Raw genomic sequence first — 23,859 nt, forward strand, 5'->3', positions numbered from 1 at the left:
TTACCAGTCGGTTTCTCAATAGAACTAGATATATGTGTCTATGCGTTGCCAGGAGAGCTAAAAATCTGTATAAAATATAGATATGTAACGACAACTGTTATTATGATATACAAAATTCGTGTAGCAAAATATTACCTTAACACTAATATTATACTCTAAGTATAAACTGAATGCTTTGGTATCTATTCACAGTCGAAGATTTAACTGGGAAAACTTGATTAATCATTCACTGCCCAGATTTTTAACCGGGAAAACTTGATTAATCATTCACTGCCAGTTGCAGATGCAACTGAGAACACAACAAGAACCCAATTTGGAAGGACAAGAAAGAACCAAATGCACACGGTTCAGCTCATCCTTCCGAATTGAACATCCATCAAAGCTAGCATAGTATAGCTATATGCATTGATAAGTAGGTTAAAATAGCTCAAACAATCTGGGAGATAAATAATGTACTCCTGTGAGTAGCTAACACGACATTTGATATAGGTTTCAGATCCTTACTTCTCACATATGAGCATTCATATCTGCTAGTTATAAGCAGCATGTTGTAAAAGTGTTGTGGAAATGATTAAATAAATTTGTCGGTAGTTGATAGTTAGTCACCATTTTCTATATATTGTGCATAAAGAGAAGTAAGCCTAAGAAACTGAGTATATCTATTTAAAAAACTTGATCAACTTAGAAGAATTTTTAATTAAGGGTTTTTAATTAAGAACGCATACAAAAATTTACCTCGACAATGACTTAGACTTGATGGGTCGAGTCTGGGCGTACATGCATACTGTCGACCGGCTGAGCTACACTCGGCTTCTTCAAATTTTTATTTTAATTAAGAACACATGCAAAAAATTTATCTCAGAACACATGCAGCGTGAGGGGAGAGAGCCATGGGGCCTGCCTTCAGCGGCTTGCATGAGTGGATAAGGGGGGTATCCATAGCTTGCATAGTTGCAACGTGAGTGGGAGAGCAGGTGCATGCCCACACAATAAAGTGAGCGGAGGCATGTTTTATTCTACGTTACTTTCTTAATAGTTAGTAGAGATTTGGCAGTCCTTCGGAAGTTTCACCGGTTTCTTTTTAATTTAAACGTCAAACCGGTTGCTTTTCCAGTTTTAGTGGTTTTTTATTTGAAAACGGTTTAGCAGACTTTAGGTGGTAATGGATCAAGATCCAAATGTTTTCTCCAAAATTAATTTGAGTCCTTAATTAATTTTAGTTTTAAAAAATAACACTCTTAATCTTATCTAATCCTTAAATTTTATAGTATAAAATTTAGAGCTTATTATTACTACCCCTATGCATACTACGTAATGTATTTTACCTTTTTTTTTCCGTTCCACTCATACTCCTACAGTGGTAGTAGCTAGACAGCAGCCCTTATCCGAAAACTTATTTGGCCAACGAGGCCAAGCCATTGTTTTTTGGCGTATGATTTCCCGTCATTATTGTTTTTTGAGTTTGTGAAACTTTTGGTCTATGGATTTTTGTGCATGCATGCATATGCGTCATGGATGAGGAAACTTTCTTTGGCAGTTTACAAAACTGACTCGATCTCACTCTGCATGCCGCCTTGTAGTAGAGTGAAAATTTGACTCTGCATGTACTCCATCCGTTTCTTTTTATTTGTCGCTGGATAGTGTAATTTTGCACTATCCAGCGACAAATAAAAAGAAACGGAGGGAGTATCAGTTTGGAGCATGCAGCTTCAGACGACCGAAAACCCCATATGCAAGTACACCGCCAGGTCAGTGAGCCCCAAGCCACGGCACTGACGGCAGTCGGCAGCAGCGGCTCGGTCAGGGCCACGGCCCACGCCACTAGCCGATCGACGGCGCTCGCCGGGTGAAAAAACTGCATATATTTTGATATTTTTATAGTTTTTTCAATAGATTCTAAGGCCAACTGCCTCCTCCGAGCAGGTCGCTCGGTCTCGCTCTCGCCGCGCGCTGCGCGTATGCGCTTTCCCTATATTTCGGCGCCGCGCGCCCCCTCTTCCCTCCGCCGCCGCACCGCGCCTCGCCAAAAAAAAAAAAACGTTCACAGCCGTCTTCCCCCTCGCTCGTCTCCAAACGAGGTCGCTTCACTCCTCCAAAGTCCAAACCCGGGGCATTATCGCGCGTGAGGTAGGGCGAGATGGCGGCGGCGGAGGAGGAGGAGGAGTGGGAGGATGGGCGTTCGGTGATGCCGGAGGAGGAGGACGGAGACATCGAGGACGTCCCACCGCCGCCGCTGCTAGGCAGGAACTTCGGCAGCGAGGACGAGGACGAGGACGAGGCGGGCTCGTTGAACTCCCAGTCCCAGTGGTGGCCGCGGAGCTTCCGGTACGTCCGCGCGTGGTGCATTCTCTACGATCTCATTCCTGCCTCGAAAGCCACGGGCGATCTTGTTCCGAAACGATTAACAAACGATCGTGTTGACATGTTACATGTCGTTTATGTTTTTTCAAACACCCCTAGGGAAGCGACTGACACCTATACCATTGCCGCGCCCCCGGGCCTCCGTCACCTCGTCGTCGGTGACTGCAATGGCCTGGGCTCTGACCTGAAGCTGCCTCTTCTGTCGGACAAGCTAGATGGGAGGCAAGATTCATCCAACAACTTGCTGCCAGTAGCAGACCCCTTCGGTTCAGTGCTAAGCGACGGGAGATTCTCAGATAGAGTGCAACAAGCCCCAACCACTCCAGGATGCAATCTGACGCAAACCGTGTTCAATGGTACAGTTCTACCCTTGCAATATACTGTAACTGAAATGACACTTTCCTAGGGTTGGACGTGTCTCATGTTTTGTCTTGTCGTTGGCAGGGGTCAACGTGCTTGCTGGCATTGGCATTTTCTCTGCTCCATACACGATTCGTGAGGCCGGATGGGCCAGCCTTGTGGTTCTGGCTTTTTTCGCTGTGGTGTGCTGCTACACTGGAGTTCTTCTAAAGTACTGCTTTGAGAGCAAAGATGGTGTCAAAACTTTCCCAGACATTGGGGAGCTTGCCTTTGGAAGGATCGGCCGGTTTCTCATTTCTGTAAGTCCTGGTTTTTGTTAGCATGAAATTTAATTTATTGCACAGATCTTACAGATAAGATTTTAGAACGTGTGAGCACCGAGCCACCACCTCTTCTCATTTTAAAAATCAGAAATAAAACACAGTTGGCGATTTCTATATTCCTTTCATGACTATCTCACATTACGTAGATAAAACAGAGTCGTCGGCACAGATAAACCATATATATATCGAAATCTCCAAGACTCTAACCATTTGATATTTGTGTTTTGTTTGTGCAGATAGTTCTGTACACCGAGCTCTATGTAAGGAACCCATTTTCCCTGGCTTATATTGTGCATAATTTTGTTTTTTTATTGCAGTGTTGGTGGATAAACACAGTACTCCATTATTTTCACATTCGAGTTATCTATGATTTTTTTACTGCAGTCCTTTTGTGTGGAGTTCGTTATTCTGGAAGGTGATAACCTGGCATCAATTTTCACGAGCACCACTTTCGATTGGAATGGGATTCATGCCGATGGCAGACATTTCTTTGGGATTCTATTTGCTCTTGTTGTCTTACCCAGCGTGTGGTTGCGAGATCTTCGAGTAATATCTTACCTTTCAGGTCTCGCTGCTCTCATCCAACTTCATTTTCCTCGATCTCGTCACTGATATGATAAACTGGTTGATTAACGCACCTAATTATTCCTTCAGTGGGTGGTGTGTTTGCAACTCTTCTGGTTTTCCTATCTGTTGGTGTAGTTGGTGCTACTGGCAACGTAGGGTTCCACTTGGCAGGGAAAGCAGTGAAGTGGGATGGTATACCATTTGCAATTGGCATTTATGGTTTTTGCTACGCTGGACACTCAGTGTTTCCAAATATCTATCAGTCAATGTCCGATCGCACCAAATTCAACAAGGCACTCTACATATGGTATGTAGATAACTAAGTCAATTCGAACTGCATTCTGGTGGGAGTCACTCATGTGGTTCATTAATGATTTTTCTCAATGTTATGTCTAACCGTGTTGTTCAGTTTTGCAATATGCACGACAATTTATGGCGCTATAGCTGTTATTGGCTACCTCATGTTTGGAGATAAGACTCTCTCACAAATAACTTTGAATCTTCCGAAAGATTCATTTGTGGCAAAAGTTGCACTGGGGACCACGGTAACTATTATTGTTGGTTTCTCTGATTCAATTAAGTGAGAACCCTTTGTATTGATTCAATTAAGTGGGAACTCTCATTGTGCTATTTTTTTATGTTTCAGGTGATCATTCCTTTCACAAAGTATCCTTAGACATCTTAGTTATCACTTCTGTAACTTGAGGTTTTTAGGATAGCGTCGTGTTTCTGAAATTGTCTGAATCCTTTAGGCCTTGTTCGTTTCTGTCGGATCGGTGGGTCGGAACGAATCCTAACCGGATTGCTTCTCTAATTTATATAAACTTTGATTGAGTGGAACGATTCCGGGTGCAATCCGACACAAACGAACAAGGCCTTAAGGGATTTCTTCATCCTTAACCACTTGCAGATATTCTTTGGTGATAAACCCATTGGCTCGGAGTATAGAAGAGTTGCGTCCAGAAGGGTTTCTAACCGATAGACTCTTCGCTGTTATGCTGCGTACTGCCATTGTTGCATCAACTCTATGTGTTGCCTTTCTCCTGCCATTCTTTGGTATGTAATTGACGCATAATGCTGAAACGGGAGTCATGTCTGCATATGTAGTTATCAACTACTGTTATATGTCATACAAGATTTTTTGAGTTTTAGGACATAGCCTCAGTCTTTTTAACTATAGCCAAGAATGTTAGGCAGTGGGCTACCACTAAAAATGCACAGGATACCTATGCATCTTCATGTTTTTTCCTGGTTTATTATCTATGTATAACATGTGACTGTGACTTGTATTGTACATTCCAGGTCTTGTGATGGCTCTCATTGGGTCTCTTCTCAGTATACTTGTGGTATGTCGCTTCTCTTCAGTTTCACTGCTTATCTGGTCATGGTAGTATAATATTAAAACAAAATGCATGAAAACAATTCTGTCAAGCCAATTATAGTTCTTATTGAAACAAAGCTAGCTAGATTCTAAAACCTCGTTCTACATACCATATTCATGGAAAAAATGAAAACAATGTGATAATTAACTGAATAAACACGTTTCAGCATCATATACCAATCAAAGCATCTGCATGATTATCTGTCATTTTCAGGCGCTCATAATGCCTGCCCTGTGCTTCCTGAAGATCGCTCGGAACAAAGCGACGCGCTTGCAGGTACACACCTGGCATTCTCCTCAAGGACAGTACATGTGGACAACACATCGCTAACGTTCCAATGTCTGACTGTTTTTCACTGTGATCCGTTGGCACCAACCACCGCAGGTCATCGCAAGCGTCGCGACCGTGGTGCTGGGCTCCGTCTGCGCAGTTCTTGGGACGTACAACTCTATCGCCAAGATAGCCGAAAGCTACTAGCTAGCAAGCGTCCAAAGGCCAAGAGGTCTGCCATGGCCCGGCCGCCGCGCCTGCACAGGGCGCCATCGTGCCCTGTGTCTAGGCCTCCCTTGTATGAACTGCACGGCTGCACCGTGCATGCAGAAACGCGAACTGTACTCTGTCTGTCCGTGGCCCGTCCCGGCCTGTACAGGGTACCATCGTGCCCTGTCGGCCTGAAATAAGAGGGTACCTCTGTCCGTGACTGTGTTTTCTGAAGACCTGCTGTTTCTGCTCGCATTTCAGTGTATTTCTGTGTTTCTGCCTTGGCCCAGGACCGTGCCGTGCCAACGGGCGGCGGTCGTCGGTACTCGGTTGCCGATGCTTGCCGGCGCAGTGAGGAGTCGCGGTAGTTTGGGCGTAGCCGGCCAATGGATGGCACCGGGTTGTTTGCCTAAAAATACTCAGCTCCTAGAAATCCACAGAATTTCTTGTACTTCTGACAAACAGGATCTCTATGCCTGATAGAATCGTAGCACGTCAAAGGCTCAAAGCACACCCATGTACTTGAGAGCAATTAGATGTTCTTTCACATATGAAAAATATGAAAACATATATATTGACGATACCAACTTGCTACTATCAATTTCTTAGGAGGATATGTCAGTGGACTAAATTTACAGAAACTATTGACAACACTGTTTGACTTCTGAGAGGGATTATGATATTTTTATTGGACGGACGGAGTAGTATTTTTATGGACATTCAGATTGAAATCATTAAGCATTATTGGGACTCGGTTATTTGCTTCAGATTGTTCTGAATTTGATCGACGGAACTTACTGATGCAGCCTTTTGAAGTTACGGAGAGAAGAGACGTGAATCCTACTGTTAAACGATCCGCCATTCCGCCCGGACCTCGTTGCTAAATCAAGAGCCAGCGAGAAAAAGTCGTACTACAGCTGTGACGTCAAGAACAGAGACGAGAATATGTACTACCGCCTCGAGCAAGACAGTCACGGGATTCGGTCAGTTTAGCCATTGCTATCTTCAGCGAGATACCACCCAGCTACAAGATTTCAGGCATTGAAACCTAAACTATCTGAGTGGCACATAACTTATACACTTATACATATCTAGTATTTAATTGTCTTGTGGGAATTATGAAACAACTTACTACCTCTGATCTCGAATATTTTTCATTCACTAATTCATTTTTTGGCTAAATCGCGATAAATAAAAAAGAACGGGAGAGTATGATAATATACATTGGACAGCGATATCTACAATAGTAACGTATGTTATGACAACTTTGGATAATGTGATCATGATATAACGTATAAGGAGGTCCGCTTGCACTTAAAAACTGTTTGCACAACCGTCGTTGCCGAGAATAGCCTGGGAGAGTTTCGGGATGAAAATTTAGATACACCATATTCTAGACAAATGTTGCCTAGAAACAATGCGGTGAAACTAACAAACTTAATTAGTTCATAGATCGGATTAATATAGTGACTGAAGTTGAAGGACTACAATTGTATTTTACTAATATGTCGTTGTGTTTGTTTGATTGTTTTCGCGTTTGCAGCACTTAGGCTGTATCCAATGAAAATATATCCGATGCACATATGAAACACATGAACTAACAGAGTTTACAAAAAAATCTGAAAAAAATCATACATGTTCTTTTCATCCTACATCTATTATATACAAAAATTCAAGTTCAAATTCGTTATACTTTAGCTTTAATAAAAAGATAGAATATTTTAGCCGATTTTTTAATTTAAACTTGTCAAAATAATGAATTTGAACTTAAAATTTTGTATATAATTGGAGTAAAATGGAAAGAATCTGTATGACTTTTTTTAGAATTTATCCCTCTCGATCCCCTCAAATCCTATATGAAATGAAAATAACCAAACAATGTCCTTAACTAATCGCTAGTACAATAGACAACACACAAAACATAAATTATTCAATAACGAAAAGCGAAAAAGTAGTCATGGATTTTGCCTGTAACTGTAAGTGCCCCCATAGTATTTTTTTTCTAAATTCAGGATAAAAAATAGGGAGAACTAGGTCTACTATATTGAACTCAATATTACTGCAAGTGGACTGCTAACTCAATTTTTCTAGTCAATGGAAAGAGCAAGAGAATAAATAAGGTCTACATGATTAAAAAAACAAATAAAACTCACTCTAGCTTTCTGAAATCCATCTTTCAAGCCCATTATATACATTATATCAAGTAAGTCAACAAGGGTTGCTTCAAGACCACCAAAACTATTGATGCCATTCTTTGATTGTGGCTGGGAATAGAGGCGAACAAAGCAAAAGACAGAAGACATTTTAGATCTAGAATCACTTAGGAAATGCAAAAACAACTGCAGATCAGAATTACTACTGACTAAATACACATGAAGCTCATCCATTCCCTAGGCATACTTCACATAAGAATTCCAGGCATGGAGCATTGCCTCTTTATAATTAGTATTTAATACTAGTAATTGACATTTAAACATCAGATGTGACGCACCGTCTTCTATTTCAAACGGCACTCCGTCCTATAGCTAGCCAGTAGCCACAACCTAAGAGAAGTAGCCGAGAACGCACGCCGTATAGAAGACACCACAGAAAAACAAACATACGTGACACATCGACTCCAAAGACAGAAACAGACACGACGACAATATAGTGTTGCCTCAAATGTTTCGAAGGAAAACACATCAAAAATAAGTGGACGAGGATCTGGCTCAAAAAGTAATTTCCATAAATTTACTCAAGCCACACCAGATTAACCGAGCTAATTACACTGGTGCACCACATCCTCTACAGAACGCAAATGCAATGTAAGAGCAACAGGAACCATTCTTCTTTCCATGAGTAAGTGACCTTAAAACGCAGCATGAATGCCAAGCAATAAGAAAGCAATATTGCAAACATGCGGGAGTCCAGCATTGCCTAAAGTAAGTAATAAAAGGAAGAAAGCTACAGGTGAAACTAGAATGATCTTTAAAAAATCATTTGACAAGAGCAGATTATACCTCAAATCTGAGTATTCAGATAGAATTACAATTACCTTCCAGAGAAAAAAAGAACATATTTATACTACAATTGGTGCTAACTCTATCAGAAAGTCCAACATACACTGATCAGGGGGTAAAGAAGAGCCATTGTACCAAGAATAACTTACCACAGACAGAAGCATTGTTCGACCACTACCAATAGGGTGCAGTGAAGGCAGAACACAATGAACAGAAGTGAAGAATCAAACCACAAGAAATAAAACCAACATGTTTAGTCAAAGGATGCGCCTCTTGCTGTAGTGAGCCTGACTAGGTTCCTGGGATGCCCAACTAGGTGCAGCTGAAGGCCACACTTCAATCGCCCCAATCCCCACCATGCAGAGTAGATCTATTTTCACACGAGTGCTGCAATTAAAATAGCTGTCTTGTTCTATGACGAAAAACGGTCTTACTTTCGCGAGCTGCATTTGTTAGTGCTCAGTACACTCAAACCTTATCAACTATATGAGGGGAAAGGATGTTACTAATTTGTGATGAAGTAGCATCTTCGGTGAAGAATTTCATGATGAAACATCGAAGGCAGCTAGTAATGGAACGTTGACATTTGTTTGCAGATAAGGACGTGCCAAGAATGGAGGAACAAAACCATGAAGACTAACTGAGAGCCGTAGTTGGCCGAGTCGTTTAAGCAGAACATGCCTTTTCAACAGAGAAGAAAGGTAATATGTCTTAGTCGCATAATACATCCAAATATTAAGTTCTATAATGGCATAATCAAGGCAATCACAATTAAGCTAGATAAGGTTTTAAACCTGAACTGAAGTCATGCAGTTGACGACAGTTCCAAATTTGTTCCTGACAGCCAAACCAAGGACTAAGTTCTCACACCAAGAAGTATCAGGCACGGGCTTCAGGCCTAGCTCCTGCTACACCAGTACCTGCCACCATTACCTGTGCATAACAGCACTGGCAATGTGATATATATGTATTCTATAAAGCTATCCAGGAACATAGAATTGTATTTTCACTGATTCGCATACCCATTAGCAATAGAGATACATACTCGTTGCAGTTGTACTATGGTGACCTGCTATAGCTGCGCGCGCGAGCTGGCGAAGGACTACGGCGCCTTGGAGAGCGATAACGAGGGCTATAGCTCCTGCAAGCAGAGTAATTAATTTAAGTCTGCTGTGTACAAGGTAATTAAAAGAAATAATTAGAGAAACCTGCTAAATGACAAATACAATTTTGGCAAAGTAGCAAATTGCGGGCTTAGCTAGCCAAAAGCCAAGCCCACAATGAATATACAATAGAAGCACATTAAAACAGAATAATATCAGTTACCAAAGAAAGATATAAGCAGCATTTAATGTTGAGCAATAAAATTGGGGAGTTAATTTACAAATGAAATCTACAAAGTAAAGAAATGCTAACCTTCTACTATAGCTTGGACTCCTGCGGTATCTAGGGCTGCGGCTTCTGCTCCTGCTCCTGCTGCGACTGCGACTGCGACTGCGGCTGCGACTGCGACGTCTTCCACTGCCTAGACCTCCAGAGCCAATGCGCAGACGACATTCACGTGCAAAGTGCCCAGTCTCACCACATTCATAGCACTTCGACTCAGATCCACCATACCGATCACGACCACCACGACCACTGGAATTACGAGATAGTTCAACTCTCCATCCATTCTTACCTATTTTGGACACCATGCACAAAAGAATGCCAGCAAAAAAAGTAGTAAGAGCAAAGCGAGGGGTAAGAGCAATGCAGTGTCTTAATATACACCTGACTGAACAACTCCCCAAACAATCACAGGATTCCTCTTTATAAAACTAAAGAGTGTCCAGGCAGAGCTTCAAACAAGTTCAACCAAAAGACACTTCTAACATACCATCTAGATCACGAATAGCATCCTCCGCATCCCTCCTGTCGTCAAAATCAATAAATGCAAAGCCAGGTGGTTTACGTGCAATCCAAACACTGCATTGAGAACAACAGTTAGCGACCTGCACCAGGTGAAACAACAAACTCCATCTCACAAAGAAAAAAAAAACGCAAAGGACGCAACAAGTAAAACCTATCTGTCTCACTAGATCCAACATGAAGATATGGATGACTGGCAATGTTCTTAAGGCGCCTAAGCGAGCAAGCAAACACTCGGAGCGCCTTAGCACCTAGGCGACGCCTAGGCAGGCAAGGCGGCTAGGTTTAGCCGAGCGCCTGGACACCTAGGCGACGCCTTAAAAACATTCTGCATACCTCCATCTAAAAGATCCAAAAAAATCTTGAAATAAAACAGAGTTGGATGAGAATGCACAATGGATATAAACATTTCAAAGCACCTCTGCAGACAAATAGTTGGACGATCAAGTTTGCAAAGTTTTACACCACTGCAATCAATAATTTTTAGATGGGAACCTGAATCCCTTGAAAAGTCAAATATCACGGTAAATGAAACAAGTTTAACAGACTGGATAGGATGTTGGCCACACAAACATCCAGTGAAGAATATGAGCAAGTTGAAATCAAAGTTAGCTCTGAACTATGAGTCTATGACCCTCTCTAATAAGTTTGTGAGCTCGTAAATAAATCACCAGAACATCATAAAACTATTCTCTTGGGTTTCATCACCATATGAATGACAAGGTTCTTAGTTAACTTGCCAATCATTCAAGGCTCGAGGGACAACATGAAAAAACTATGAAATGTATCTATACAAAACCTGAATAAAGTTTGAAAAAAAGTGACCTTCGCAGAACTCCAAACACGCGGAACTCATCTTCGAGTTCCCCAGAAGTCACCCGTGAATCCAAGTTGCCAACATACACGCGGGCCATTGAGAACAATTCCTGAACTTGTCACAAGAGAAACAAATAGAGTTAATTCAAATTAGTACTCCCAAACAATCAGCCAAAAGACCACATTACAAACAATTTTCATGTCCAAAGGATATTGAGGGTAGTTATAAATAGCCAACCAGATTCGTAACCAATAATGTTCTAAACAAAACACCCGCCACAATTCATCATAGCCAACCAGATTCGTAACCCAACAATGTTCTAAACAAAAAAAGAAATAGTGCCAGTCGTCAGTCGATGCTTTGCTGCTACAGCCAGCATAAAGCGTCAGAGTCATATTTGGAATACTAGAGAATTTTCGTTCCTTGCAACCAAAGCTAGACCCCAATTCCTTAAACCAGGGTCCTACTGACCCAAAGAAACAATGATGTAACAATATAATAAACGCCAGGCGGATTTTCGCCTGAATGCGCAACAACTGTTACGCTTTTTAGGGTTGCAAAACGTTGTGGGGACAAACACAGGTACGGAATCAGACATGAGACTGGAATACTGGATCAGAGAGCTTTGGGATTACCTGCGCGGAAACGAGATGAGAGCAGCGTAGCACGTCCAAGCTCCCGCCCGCGGCAGCTGCGTCTGCGGTGTTGGAGGCGGCGGAAGAGGAGTAGGGCAGATTGCAGCGAAGCTTCCAGTTGCGTGGAGGTGTGGAGCCGATAGGAAGGAGAGAACGAGAGACGGACGGGTTGTCTGGGTAGGAGACCGGGCCATATATGGGGCTGCTTGTGTGTCAGGCGAGATGTACACTTGCGTGGGCCTTTCAGTTCCTAGGCCCATATGCACATTGGCAGCACGCCTAACCCCAGCTTTCGCCAAGACCGGACCCAACGCCCACCATGGGCTTTCCTACTCACCTCTATGAGAGCTTATTATGGACTTTCTTTACATCGCTGAACCGTGTGATACGAGAGCAACAAATGGGGCATGAGTTGGGCTGACCAACAGCCAGACCGAACGGCCCACCAAGTCTAAAATAAATGCAACAGCGAACAGAACCCTTCTCTCGTCTGCTCATCCTACTACCATCGTCAGTTCGACGCCACTTAAAAGGAGAACAGGACCGTCGTCCTCACGGGCACATACACAGACAGACACACCCTGCCGCCTCACCACCGCGAACCATGCTGGCGCAGAGAATGTCATCATCAATCTTAGCGACGCTCCACTGCTCCTGCCGTATCCACCACCACTGTGCAGTGCTTGATATCAACTACTACGTACAAGGCTTGTAGCAAAGAAGTACGGCCTCTGTCCTATCCTTCCATAATCACGACACGAGAAGATCGCTAGTAATTAACAACCACCACTGTCGCTGTTTCTCTCCTAATCCAACCAGCTCCCTCCCTTTCTAGATAGAAACCGGATAAGGCCCCAAGCAACAGTGCACGATGGACCTCCCCGCACCGCACCTAACGTCTGTCCAGTACGGGCCCAGCGCCGTCGTCCCATTGCCATTGGGCATTTCCCCACGTCCGTCCCGGCGTACTATACAGCATGCTTCCGCCCCGCAGAAAAACAACTCGCGGCGCTCCATCCCGTCCAGTGTCCCGTGTCCTGAAGGATCCTGCCTGCCGCCCTTATCCAATCCGATGATCTTTTTCTTTTCCTCGCGCTTTGTTTCGGTCAATGGTCAGGTAAGCACGGAAGACGTCGCTGGCTTGGCGATTGGCGTTTTAATTAGCGGGAGTTTTGGACAGCACGCCGTGGAAGCAATGTCACGCACGCACATGCATAGCGTAGTAGCAAGCTCGGTCGGTCTTCGTAGCTTCTCCTGTCTCTCTCTCTTCCTGTCTCCGGTCCCATCCACAGCAGGGGTGAGCTGTGAAGACCGAGCTCCAGCTTCTCCCAGCGTGTGTGTGAGGTGAGCTGTTGCGTGCAGCGCAGGTGCACCGTGGCCATGGAACTGCTAGAAGGAAGGGGGAAAAAAAGGGAGAAAAATGTTAGAAAACCTTTCATGTGATCTAATTCTAAGGGGTACGACCCTTCGTGGTATCTCTTCACTATGTATATATATGTACACACTTCATGAGATCAAGACAACAGTCCCTGTCATTTGTCTCTGGCTTTTCTCTCCTTACCGCTGAGTTTTCCAACATGTTATCAGACACTTTGCTCTCCAACGAAGGCCGTCATCACTTTGCTCTCAACGAAGGCCGTCATGGTGAACCACTGCACACGCCGGTACGCTACGGCCGCCAGGGCGGTAATTGCTATCATCAGCCATGACAAGGTGGAGGAATTTTTGGTTTCGATCAAGCGTAGCAGCAATGGAAATTGAATAATACTTGTAAGTATTAATCTCAAATTGCGCTTGATTCTTTCAATTTACTCCTGGCAAATCCATTGTCGTTGCCGTTGCCGGGTCTGTGCGCCTGGGCATGAGCCGCGCCCGTGCTGCCGTAGCCACGCGCCGCCGGGATGCACTCCCGCGTGCTCGCGCTTCTGACCGCGCGGCCAAGCGCCGAGGCTTGTGCCCTCCGGGCTGCGCCCGAGCCGCCCATGGGGCCGGCGCCGCCAGGGCCGCTGTGGCTACGCCCATGCCGCCGGGGTCGGGGCCGGCGCGCCCTGGCCGAGGGCTTGGAAGAATCGCCGCCAGGGGTGCCTTGGCCGAACCCGCGCCGCCGGAACGGTCGCTCGCCCGCCGAGCCTTCCGCCCCGCGCATCGTTGGGGCTGAGGCCGCGTGCCGGTGTCTACGCAGGGTCGGTCGACCGCGACCGAGACGGGCTGCGTGCCCGTGCGCCGTCGAGCCGTCGCGCCCGCTCGACTCCAGGGGGCCGCGACGCCGCCGCCAGGAAAGGCCGCGAGCCGGGGCTGCCCGCGCCGCCGCGGGGGGCCGCGCGCCCGCGCCCTCGAGCGCCGGGTCTACCCGGCCGCCGCCGGGAGACCGCGCGTCCGCACGCCTGCACCGTCTGCCCGCGCTGCCGCCGGGGGGCCGCGCGCCGGGGCCTGCACCGCGTACCGCTGGGGTCGAGGCTGACCGCCTGGCCGCTGCCGGAGGACCCGTGCCCGCGCGCGCCGGACCGAGGTCGGGGCAGGAGGCCGCGCCCGCCTGGACGGGCCGCCCGCCGGTGAGCCGGAGTTTTGGGTTCGCCCTGACCGCCGGGAGAGGACACCCACACGCCACCGAGGGCCCTGGCGGTGGCTTGGGCGCTCCCTGGGAGACGACGGCTGGGGCAGTTAGGGTTTGGAAAACCTAACTGCTCATATTTCTAATGGGCTTTGTGGTCTCAGTTGGGCCGCTTAGGCCGGCCAGCCAGGCTGGGCCGGCGTGCTGGTCACCAGGCCGCTGCCTGGCCCGCCTGGCAGGCCGCCTGGGCTGCTTCTGAGGGCCCATAATGGCATATTTTATCATTTTAATTCTGGATTTTAAGTATAAGACTTTGTTTTATACGTAAATTCAGTTCTAACTTATGTTAGTGCGTCTAATTTCGATATTTAGACTACAAATTATTCTATGTATTGTACATACTTGTCTGTTTTTAAAATGAAAATTGCAGACCCGTTTATGAATTATAGTTGTTTTACATTTATAATTCATATACCTCTATGTGCTTTTATTTTTGCATAAAAAAACATAGCACATAATTAAGTCAACACTTATTGGTCCACATGCAAAATAAGGCTGTATTTTTTTTGGAAAAGCATAGGGTGATGGAGTCCTAAGCACTGGCTGCGCTAAATTCTTTATAGAGTTTAGTAGCCCAGAGACCGTGCTTTAGGCCGCATTTGAAATGCCTATCACTATGAGGTCTACATCTTTCGAGATGATTACCTATATGTGCTAACCCAAAAAGATCACGGACCAAGCAGGCGTTGCGGGCTATGGAGCCAGGCTAGACGCTGTGATCATGCTTGCAACTATAAGAATTCTTTTAATTAAGTTCTGCTTAATTAAACGATGAATTCTTGCAAAATATGACACATATCTTGAACTTGGGATTATTCAACACATGATGGAGATCTAGGCTTTGGCTGCAATAAGTTCTTGGAATTTATTTGCCTAGAGACCAAGCTTTTAGACAGCAAAATGTTATTTGCCCATCAATAAGAGGTCTACATCATATGGTTATGATGATTACCTATGTGTTCTCCCAAGTAGATATGTAGGAGATTTGATGTTGGTTATTCACCTTTATGGTGATTACCATTTTGTTTCTGAAAATTTGGTCAACCACAGGGTAGTGGAGTCCTAAGCATTGGCTGCGGTATGTTCCTTGAATATATCAGCCCAGAGACCATGCTTTCAGGCAGCAAAAGTTTTGCCCACTACTAAGAGATCTACTCCATTGTTTCATTACATGGAGATTATCTACATTGTGTCCACCAATTTTCAGAAATCTTTTGGTACACTGTATGTGATACCTAGAATTCTCCAACATATAATGATATGATATACTTTGCGGCAAAGTTGCAACAGCAAACAAAAATGGTTAAGCCATTTGGAGGATAATTATTTAATAGAGTTTGATGAACTCGCCTAATGGCCCTAATTATCCTTAATGTTCATTGGATATGTTCATTTCATTTTTGCATGACATGGGAATTCACCTCTTCATTTTGGAGGAAATGAGATGCTCTCTTTCTCTTGTGGTTCTTATGAAAAGAACTTATGTGCTTTTGCGGCTTGATATGCAAGCGCAAAATGAATAGCAAAGAAAATCATAAGTCTTGTGGACTTATGAGTATGTGTCTACATTATGTTGTAGACTAACACTTTGTATTCATATATTTTGCTTGAAAGCAAATATATAAGCACATTAAAAAGGGAAGAGAAATGAGTATGACAAACTCTTTTGTCATTACACTATATGTGATATAGTGTTGTATGCCTAAGCATCTAATCATGTATATGGAATCCGAATAGATGCATACTACTCATGAAAGCTAAGATATGAAGTGTACTTCAATCTTCCATCTGACATGATAACAGTGGTTAGTTGTGTAAATCATGATTTGGACTAATCATGTAACAACACTTCTTTTTCTAAGAGAAGACCACTTTGTTAGATGATTTGCTTTTGAGTACTATTTAAATGATGCATGAGATTTGGTATAATCTCATAATTGATAGGTTCAACTCATGCGATGTGAGTTGAACACACTCATGTGATTTGAGTGTAAAAACTCATATGAATTTGAGTTAAACAAACTCATCGATTGGAGTTGATCACTCATGTGATTTGAGTTGAACAAGCTCATCGATTAGAGTTGAACCAACTCATCAAGGGAGTTGAAGACTCATTAATTTGAGTTGTGCAAACTTGTACAGGGATTCTTCCAATTGAGGAAGAAGAATGCAATGTGGAGAATTGAGCCACAAACTCTATAAGTGGGGAAACAAAATATTCTCATATTCCTTTGGAAAGAGGAAAGAATATTTTAACAATCGCTTCGCGTGATATCATGATATGTTATTATCATATCCCCTTTGGTATTGGAAGTATCAAGGATGTGTTGATATATCCTAATTGTTATCTTACCATATTATAGAGATATCCATATAATTTCTATCATGTGGAAACACAAAGTGATAGTGATGGATATTGCATGTGTTTCTCGGAAACATTTCTTATGGACTGTATTCTACATACATCCTCCCATACAAAGTGTTGCATATGTTATAACTTTTCATGTGATGATACTTACCATGCTGGGTAAGACTGAATTGGTAATTCCATTATTGGGATGAAATGAAAAGTTATGGACAATTCTGTTGGTCATGTTTTTCCCATAAGGTGGATACTTGATGAGTATCATTGGGAATGGGATTTTAAGTCCCTCTTATCTTAAAATCTGATCTGAATTGGTTAAGTTCTTTGAATTGTTTCAAAGGAACGAGTGTGGTCCATTACATAGATGGTATGGACATTGAAGGCTTTATATGGTTATTTGGTGCATCTATATGATGACTTGAAGTGTGTCCTTCGGACAACACATGACCATTAAGTAATAATGTCTCAAGCTTGAGCACATTAGCCTCCACACTACTGAATTTACCAAATGTGCTTACAATGATGATTGTTTGTCTTGGTATTCAGAATGATATCCATAAAGGATATGATGAATCTGTGATAGATTCGAAAAATTTCAGATCATTAATGACCATCAGTAATGAATTGTCATTTCCAACTGGTTATGGTTGGAGTCAGGAAGTTTTGCATGCTCTTGACTTGTGATGAACTGCATGTACTGCATGTACAAGTTCCCCTATGGTTTTAGTACGTGGGAATCCATGAAAGATTTCCCATGCGTACATTGGGTATGTTCCCAATCTCACCACCGCAGCGTACATGTATGGGCACACAGAAAGCTGGGGATCTATGTGAGAATTCATTCTCCGTCGATCATTAAGTTTTAGAATCTCTTCATGAGAATCTACTTACGGCTCGTACGCTTGCTTGAATCATGAGCTTTTCCAGGCATTAGGGGGAGATTTCAAGTACCAAAAAGAATGCCAGGAAATTATAATGAATGCAGTAAGTATTCAGGCTCAGGATCACGTACTAAAACTGAACCTTTGGGTTCGAATGATTTGCAAGAAGTTGCAAATTGACTGCCATGTGCATTTACTATGAGGTGTCACTCAAATTAATCCTATGAGGAAGTGCCAGAAAGAGTGGTTAAATGGAACACCACTCAACTCCCTATTACAATAATATTGTAAATAAGAGGGGGAGAAGTATGGTCACAAATCCTAGGATTAATATGCTTGCAAGCTAATGAAGGCTAGACCTTCTGAGATAGTAAATGCAGACCAACTATTCGTTGGTAACCAACCTAGTGTTGGTAGACACCTAGAGGATATGGATTATCCTGTGAATGGAAGATATTCACAACCTAGCTCAGTGCGCACTGATGAGGCTAGGTTATCGGAAGCCCTTGATTCTCGTTTTGGGATTTCACGAGGAATCATAAGGGTACATAAAAATGACTTTATGTCAACTGGAGAATTGTGTTATTTAAAAGCTACAAGTGTCGACACATACATCTCAACAAATTGTATATGCACTCCAAGTGATCCAAAAGACTATGGCCATAGCAGAGCACGAGTATGCTCAAATTGGATCTTGTTGAGTGATACAATGTTGCAGAGATAGCCTTGCTCACCTGAAAGAAGTGTTAACTTATTTTCACTTCAAGGTATCTTACTGTGGATACAAGTTTGTTTTCATGGACTTGGAAACAATGAGGTGGTGAAAAAGCATGGCTAGTAGCAACTGGGTTTATACGCAAACTCAAGCATTATTTTAATGCTATAAATTCTCCCCTACTGTGAGTAGTAAAATTCCGATACAATAATATGGGCAGTAAATCATCTATCTGTGCAGTTGATAGATGTAGTGACAACATGTGCATATGTGGTCACTGGATTATGGTATTTATGGAGTCTTGAAGGATTCCAAATACATAATCACCAATCACAAATTCGCAATGCTTGGAAAGTCTTTGTGACTTAGAGCATCCTGGTCAAATATGGTACATTCGACCTAGTGAATCCTTCTTTTTGAAAGGATACACAAAGTATGGTATGTTAAGTGTAAATATGTGCAACATATTTTAAACATACATTACTTATCGACGGAGTTTAAGATAGAGGATATGAATTGAAAGAGATTTCCAATTCAAAGTAAAGTATCTTAAGTATCTTGATACAAAGTTGTCTATATCCAACATATATTGAAGAAATTCAATATGAGAGAATCATTGTTATTTGATTCTTTCCTATCATGAGATGTGCTATTGTATCTTGCAAGAGCATCCGGCCGGATATTGCTTTGCAATGATTTGCTAGCTAACAGCACATGAGATCGAGTTATGATCTCCAGATGTACTCATGCTCTCCTTATGTTTGGATATACTGATCTTGGATATCTATAGAAGATCCCCAGGTACAAGATCAATGACATACTTCTGGTAAGTTGGACCTACTGTTTGATAAATGTCAATCAACAGAGATTATTGGTCACTTACACTAATCATTCTATAGTACAGAATGATATACTACATACTGAAGGTATGTGGTGGTCATGATTTTATATCACTGACCTTATTATCTATGAAGATAATATACTTTGTGTTGTTTAGATGAAAAACAAGTTACGAACTAAGTCTCTACCTTACTTCACATTTTAAATGTGTTTGAGAGCAGGTATGAGATGACTTAGTAATTTGCAAAGATCAGGGGGAGTTTCCTCTTGATCGGGAAAACTTGTTTTTACATCATGTTGTACTCTTTTCTTTGCATGAGTTTTCCCCTGTTTGGGTTTCTCATTCAAAGTTTTTAACGAGGCAACATCAACACAAGGCCTATGTCGTATCATCTATTTTTCCCATAGAGGTTTTTCGAGGATGATACATTATGACATAGCTATTGTTGTATTTGAACTAGGTTATGAGTTTATCTCATAAAAGTTTAAATGATCAACAATAGATCGTGATTACTCTCCTTATTTCTCCCACTGGGTTTTTAAGGAGACTCGGCTCATATGTTGATTTCCCAGATTTTCTGACACGATTATCTTGGAAAAATATTAGCCTGAGTTATATGTCTCATCATTTATTTTCCCCACTGGGGTTTTTGAGATGATGGCTATAGACATATTATTGTTCTTTGGGCTAGAGGTCCATTGGAGAACAACGTACCATGATTCGATTGAATCACCGACAATTATCTATAAGGATAATTGAGCTTGTGTTGTTCAGATGGAAACAGGGAAATGGAAATATCAACATCTTGCAGACAAAGTCTTGTGATAATCGTGCTGATCTATTCACAAAATCTCTACCATGCTCCACGTTTCGGAAATATGTTAAAGTGGTTGGTATGAGAAGACTTAAGTGATTGCAAGAATCAGGGGGAGAAATTCTCCGTGATATTTGACCTGTTTTGTCCATCATATTACACTCTTTTCTTTGTATGAGTTTTGCCTTTAAGGTTTTCTCATCCAAAGTTTTTAACGAGGTAATATCAACTAAGCTATATGCTTCATCATTTTTTTTTCCCACGTGGTTTTTATACATGATGATTACAAGCATATTTTCCTTTTGGAGTTCAAGTGAGATTAACTCACTATCCAAAAGATATTGTATACTCCTTATTTTTCCCACAGGGTTTTTAAGGAGATATGACTTGGAATAACGGCTGACAGATGATCAAATGAAGTTGGAATTGATCAAGGGGGAGTGTTAGAAAACCTTTCATGTGATCTAATTCCAAGGGGTACGACCCTTCGTGATATCTCTTCACTATGTATATATATGTACACACTTCATAAGATCAAGACAACAGTCCCTGTCATTTGTCTCTGGCTTTTCTCTCCTTACCGCTGAGTTTTCCAACAAAAAATACCCAGAGCCGTACCATCCTTTCCCACGATCCCGGTGTGTAGCAGACACGTCGACGTGTCACACTCGCACCGGGTCTTGTCTCCCGTCCTGCGGACCACCCAAATGGTTTTCAAAACAGGCCGCCGATCACGGTTGCTCCTGCAGCGGCCATGTGGAATTCCTGCGGGGCAGGCAGCAGAATGGTCGTGCATGCGGCGCTCGGCAATTCAGCATGCATGGCCCATATCGTTTAGGCGCACGATTCATGTATGTTATAATAAGTGCATGTTTGGTTGGATTGGATGTATTCAGCCAGATCTGGACCGCGTGCGATGGATGCATACATAGTTCGGTGCGTTTGCATGGATGGATCGGCAGACCCTAGTTTGGTAACTAACCCAGGCCCCAGGGAAGTTAACCTCGCCGTGTGGTTTTCACGGCAATGCATTTATTCCCCCGTGTTGAAAAGCCTCTCTGGGGAGAATTTCCTGTGGCCATTCGGGAGGCTGATAGGTTGTCCGTGGAGAAAGAGACAAGGAACTGCGTGTCCATGCTGCCACACGACAGGGAATAGGGTCGTGAACGGGGTGGACAAAAAATAATAATAAAGGAAAACAGGGTGAACAAAAGAAACGCGTCATTCTTAGAAATCGCAATGACGCAAAGTGTTGCAACGCAGACGTAGATATGTGTGCACATGCACTTGGCTGCAGTGTTTGTAGGCATGCTAATGGCAAAAAATCCAATCCACTCCCACCCATACCCAAATCTAATTACTTTGATATCCATCCCACACCCAACCAAAAATACTAGAAGGAAGTTAAACCCAACCCATCCAATAACATTATTGATTCCAAACCAACCCGTAATTGGGTGGAAACCCATGGAAAACCCGTGGGTTTTTCCAACACTAGGCAAAGACAATTTAAAAATCACATTTTAAAGCAGTAAATTAATTCAAATGAAAAAGTTTTCAACTACAAATTTGTATAACTCATCATGATGTACATTTTATATTTTGAACATTTCTTCATATGACAAACTAAAAATAAATTTGTTCATAAAACCTATATCTCTCTCGTAGTTTATGGAACTACGAGAGATATGCATAGAATTTATGTATATTGTTAGAACTATCATGTGAGATGAACAAATGATCAAACAACCAAAATAAACTTTGTAGATCTTGAAAAGTTATAGAAGTTTGTAGTTGACAACTTTTTCATTTGAAGTCATATTGTCAACGAAAACTATGTCTGAATTTAAAAAATTTAAAATTTGAATTTTGAAAACAACCTCAAAAGAAAAAACCACCAACATGAAAGTTGTAGGTATTCAAGAGTTATGAAACTTTGTAGTTGACAATGTTTTGGTTTGAAATCAGCTTGTCATGCAAAACTATGTTTGAATTTTGAAATTTGAATTTTTCAAACTACCTCGGATGGAAAAACCACCAAAATAAAAGTTGTAGGTCTTGAAATGTAATGAAACTTTGTAATTGTCAACTTTTTTATTTGAAATCATCTTATCATTGAAAAATTCGTGTGAAGTTTTCAAATTTAAAATTCAAATTTTGTAAACGGCATCGGATGTAGAAACTATTAAAATAGATTTTGTAGATCTCAAAAAGTTATGCAACTTTATAGTTGGTCACATTTTCAAATAAAATGGTACTGATAAAATTGTATAGTATAGTGTGTTGTGTGTGACTAAAGAAATCAAAGACTTCTCTAAACCTGAAATAAAATGGTACTGATTAGGGTGGCAGTCTGATTGGTGAATACCCATGGAAACCCATACCTATACAAATCCATCTATACCCATGGGTATCAACCATTCTGACCCGCAATATAAAATAAACCCACCCAACCCAACCCGTTAATAATTAAAATCCATCATAACCCACCAAAACAAAACCATTTCTTAAACCCACCTAAAATACCCATTTACACCCACCCCATTTGCAGGCCTAAGTGTTTGACTGTTTGTACTCAACAGCTTCTAACATAGTAACATCATTATATAATTACCATCCGTAACGAATAACAATAGAGGGTGAGTGGCCGGATTACCATGATAGTACATTACGTGCCATTGATAACCATTCATTCGATGGTCGATGCACCTGCTTTCAGTTTCAACGCTACACACACAAGTTGCAACGCGGCACGGCACGGCCTGGCCTGGCGGGCGAGCATATATACTCAGATTACCATAGGCGTGAAGATATATAACTAGACGAGGTCACGCGCACGCGGTCGTGCCCCCACATCCACACTGGCGATAAAGAAAAAGTGGCCTGTACCACCCTGGCCGGAGAGAACTACGGTGTACGTGTTCGGTGCTAAGCGTTTCCACGCGCAAAAAAAAAAAAATCTGGGAACATGAGCTGCCGCCAAACCTTCTCCACCAGGCAAAGGCTGCTGGCTGCCGGCGGCCTGCAGTGCTTGCATGCATGGTCCTTTGAACTCCCACGGTCGCACCATCCTCGACCGGATCCGATCCGATCCGATCCTATCCACTCGACGAGATACGCGAATTGCTTCCACTTGATAAGTACATCTAAGACGATGGGAGGGACACGACACGATGGTCCCTTTTAGCCGCGTGCTCAAAGCCAGTACGCAGTGGTCAGTGGAAGCGATTAGATTAGCAGCAGGCAGAACGTCAAGTCAAAACCCACACACAAAGCAAGCAATCCCGGCACCCGGCCGAAAAATCCGAAAGAAAGCAAAAGCAGCGCGCTCGCCCAGCATATCCTCCTCGTTATCCTCGAGCTACAGCTACTACTAATCTTGCGCCGTTCAGAATCCGATTCGGACCGGCGCCATAATCCTTATCCCCCAGCGCCGGATGCGATCGATCATTCATTCATTTGACCACCGATGAGGCAACCCCGCCGCCGCCGGTCCCTGTAGTTGCGTGCGGTCATAGGCCGGAGGAAGGAAACCGAGACGGGGACGGAAGCCGAGCATTCTCGAGTGCTGGCGAAAAAAAGGTTGTCGGCCTCGACACTTGGAAGTGGCATCCAACCTCGGAAATCTACCGTGTCGCTCGCTCGCTGCATCCCGGTTCGTTGCAGAGGATTGTTGGAGTCAAAGACACGTAGGTGGCCCAACAACATGCGCATCTATCAGTGCGATTTTGGTCGCTGGCCAAGGTAGGTTACACGTGGGCGACCAGCGGTTCGCCGCTGGGCTCCCGTGCTGTGCTCCG

General features: G+C 43.0%; 2 protein-coding genes across 13 annotated transcripts; one reads left to right on the forward strand and one right to left on the reverse strand.

The window, feature by feature from the left end:
• The first annotated feature begins 2,044 nt into the window (after positions 1 to 2,044).
• On the forward strand, positions 2,045 to 5,727 carry LOC100383728 (Transmembrane amino acid transporter family protein). Its single transcript, NM_001176365.1, has 12 exons — positions 2,045 to 2,325; positions 2,461 to 2,717; positions 2,806 to 3,020; positions 3,281 to 3,304; positions 3,429 to 3,609; positions 3,699 to 3,918; positions 4,021 to 4,156; positions 4,258 to 4,277; positions 4,522 to 4,667; positions 4,914 to 4,957; positions 5,207 to 5,269; positions 5,378 to 5,727. Exons 1-12 carry the CDS (start codon positions 2,138 to 2,140, stop codon positions 5,468 to 5,470), a joined length of 1,587 nt encoding a protein of 528 aa, NP_001169836.1. The 5' UTR covers positions 2,045 to 2,137; the 3' UTR covers positions 5,471 to 5,727.
• A 2,694-nt stretch (positions 5,728 to 8,421) lies between these two features.
• LOC100194283 (uncharacterized) lies at positions 8,422 to 12,324 on the reverse strand. Of its 12 annotated transcripts, none has more exons than XR_004858123.1 (7): positions 11,833 to 12,324; positions 11,206 to 11,311; positions 10,349 to 10,437; positions 9,889 to 10,150; positions 9,518 to 9,613; positions 9,267 to 9,405; positions 8,422 to 9,153 (listed from the first exon to the last, which is right to left on the reverse strand). XR_004858123.1 is itself a non-coding variant. In XM_035967735.1 (6 exons), exons 2-5 carry the CDS (start codon positions 11,292 to 11,294, stop codon positions 9,532 to 9,534), a joined length of 522 nt encoding a protein of 173 aa, XP_035823628.1. In that variant the 5' UTR covers positions 11,295 to 11,311; positions 11,833 to 12,324; the 3' UTR covers positions 8,424 to 9,405; positions 9,518 to 9,531. The 12 variants fall into 12 exon arrangements, 5 of the variants coding, with proteins under 5 accessions (XP_035823628.1, XP_035823627.1, XP_035823629.1 ...); XR_004858122.1 differs by having other exon boundaries at positions 9,495 to 9,613; XR_566521.3 differs by having other exon boundaries at positions 11,206 to 11,306; positions 11,833 to 12,035.
• Positions 12,325 to 23,859: the final 11,535 nt, after the last annotated feature.

The sequence above is a fragment of the Zea mays genome, chromosome 5 (genome assembly GCF_902167145.1).
Source record: "Zea mays cultivar B73 chromosome 5, Zm-B73-REFERENCE-NAM-5.0, whole genome shotgun sequence".
NCBI lineage: Eukaryota > Viridiplantae > Streptophyta > Magnoliopsida > Poales > Poaceae > Zea > Zea mays.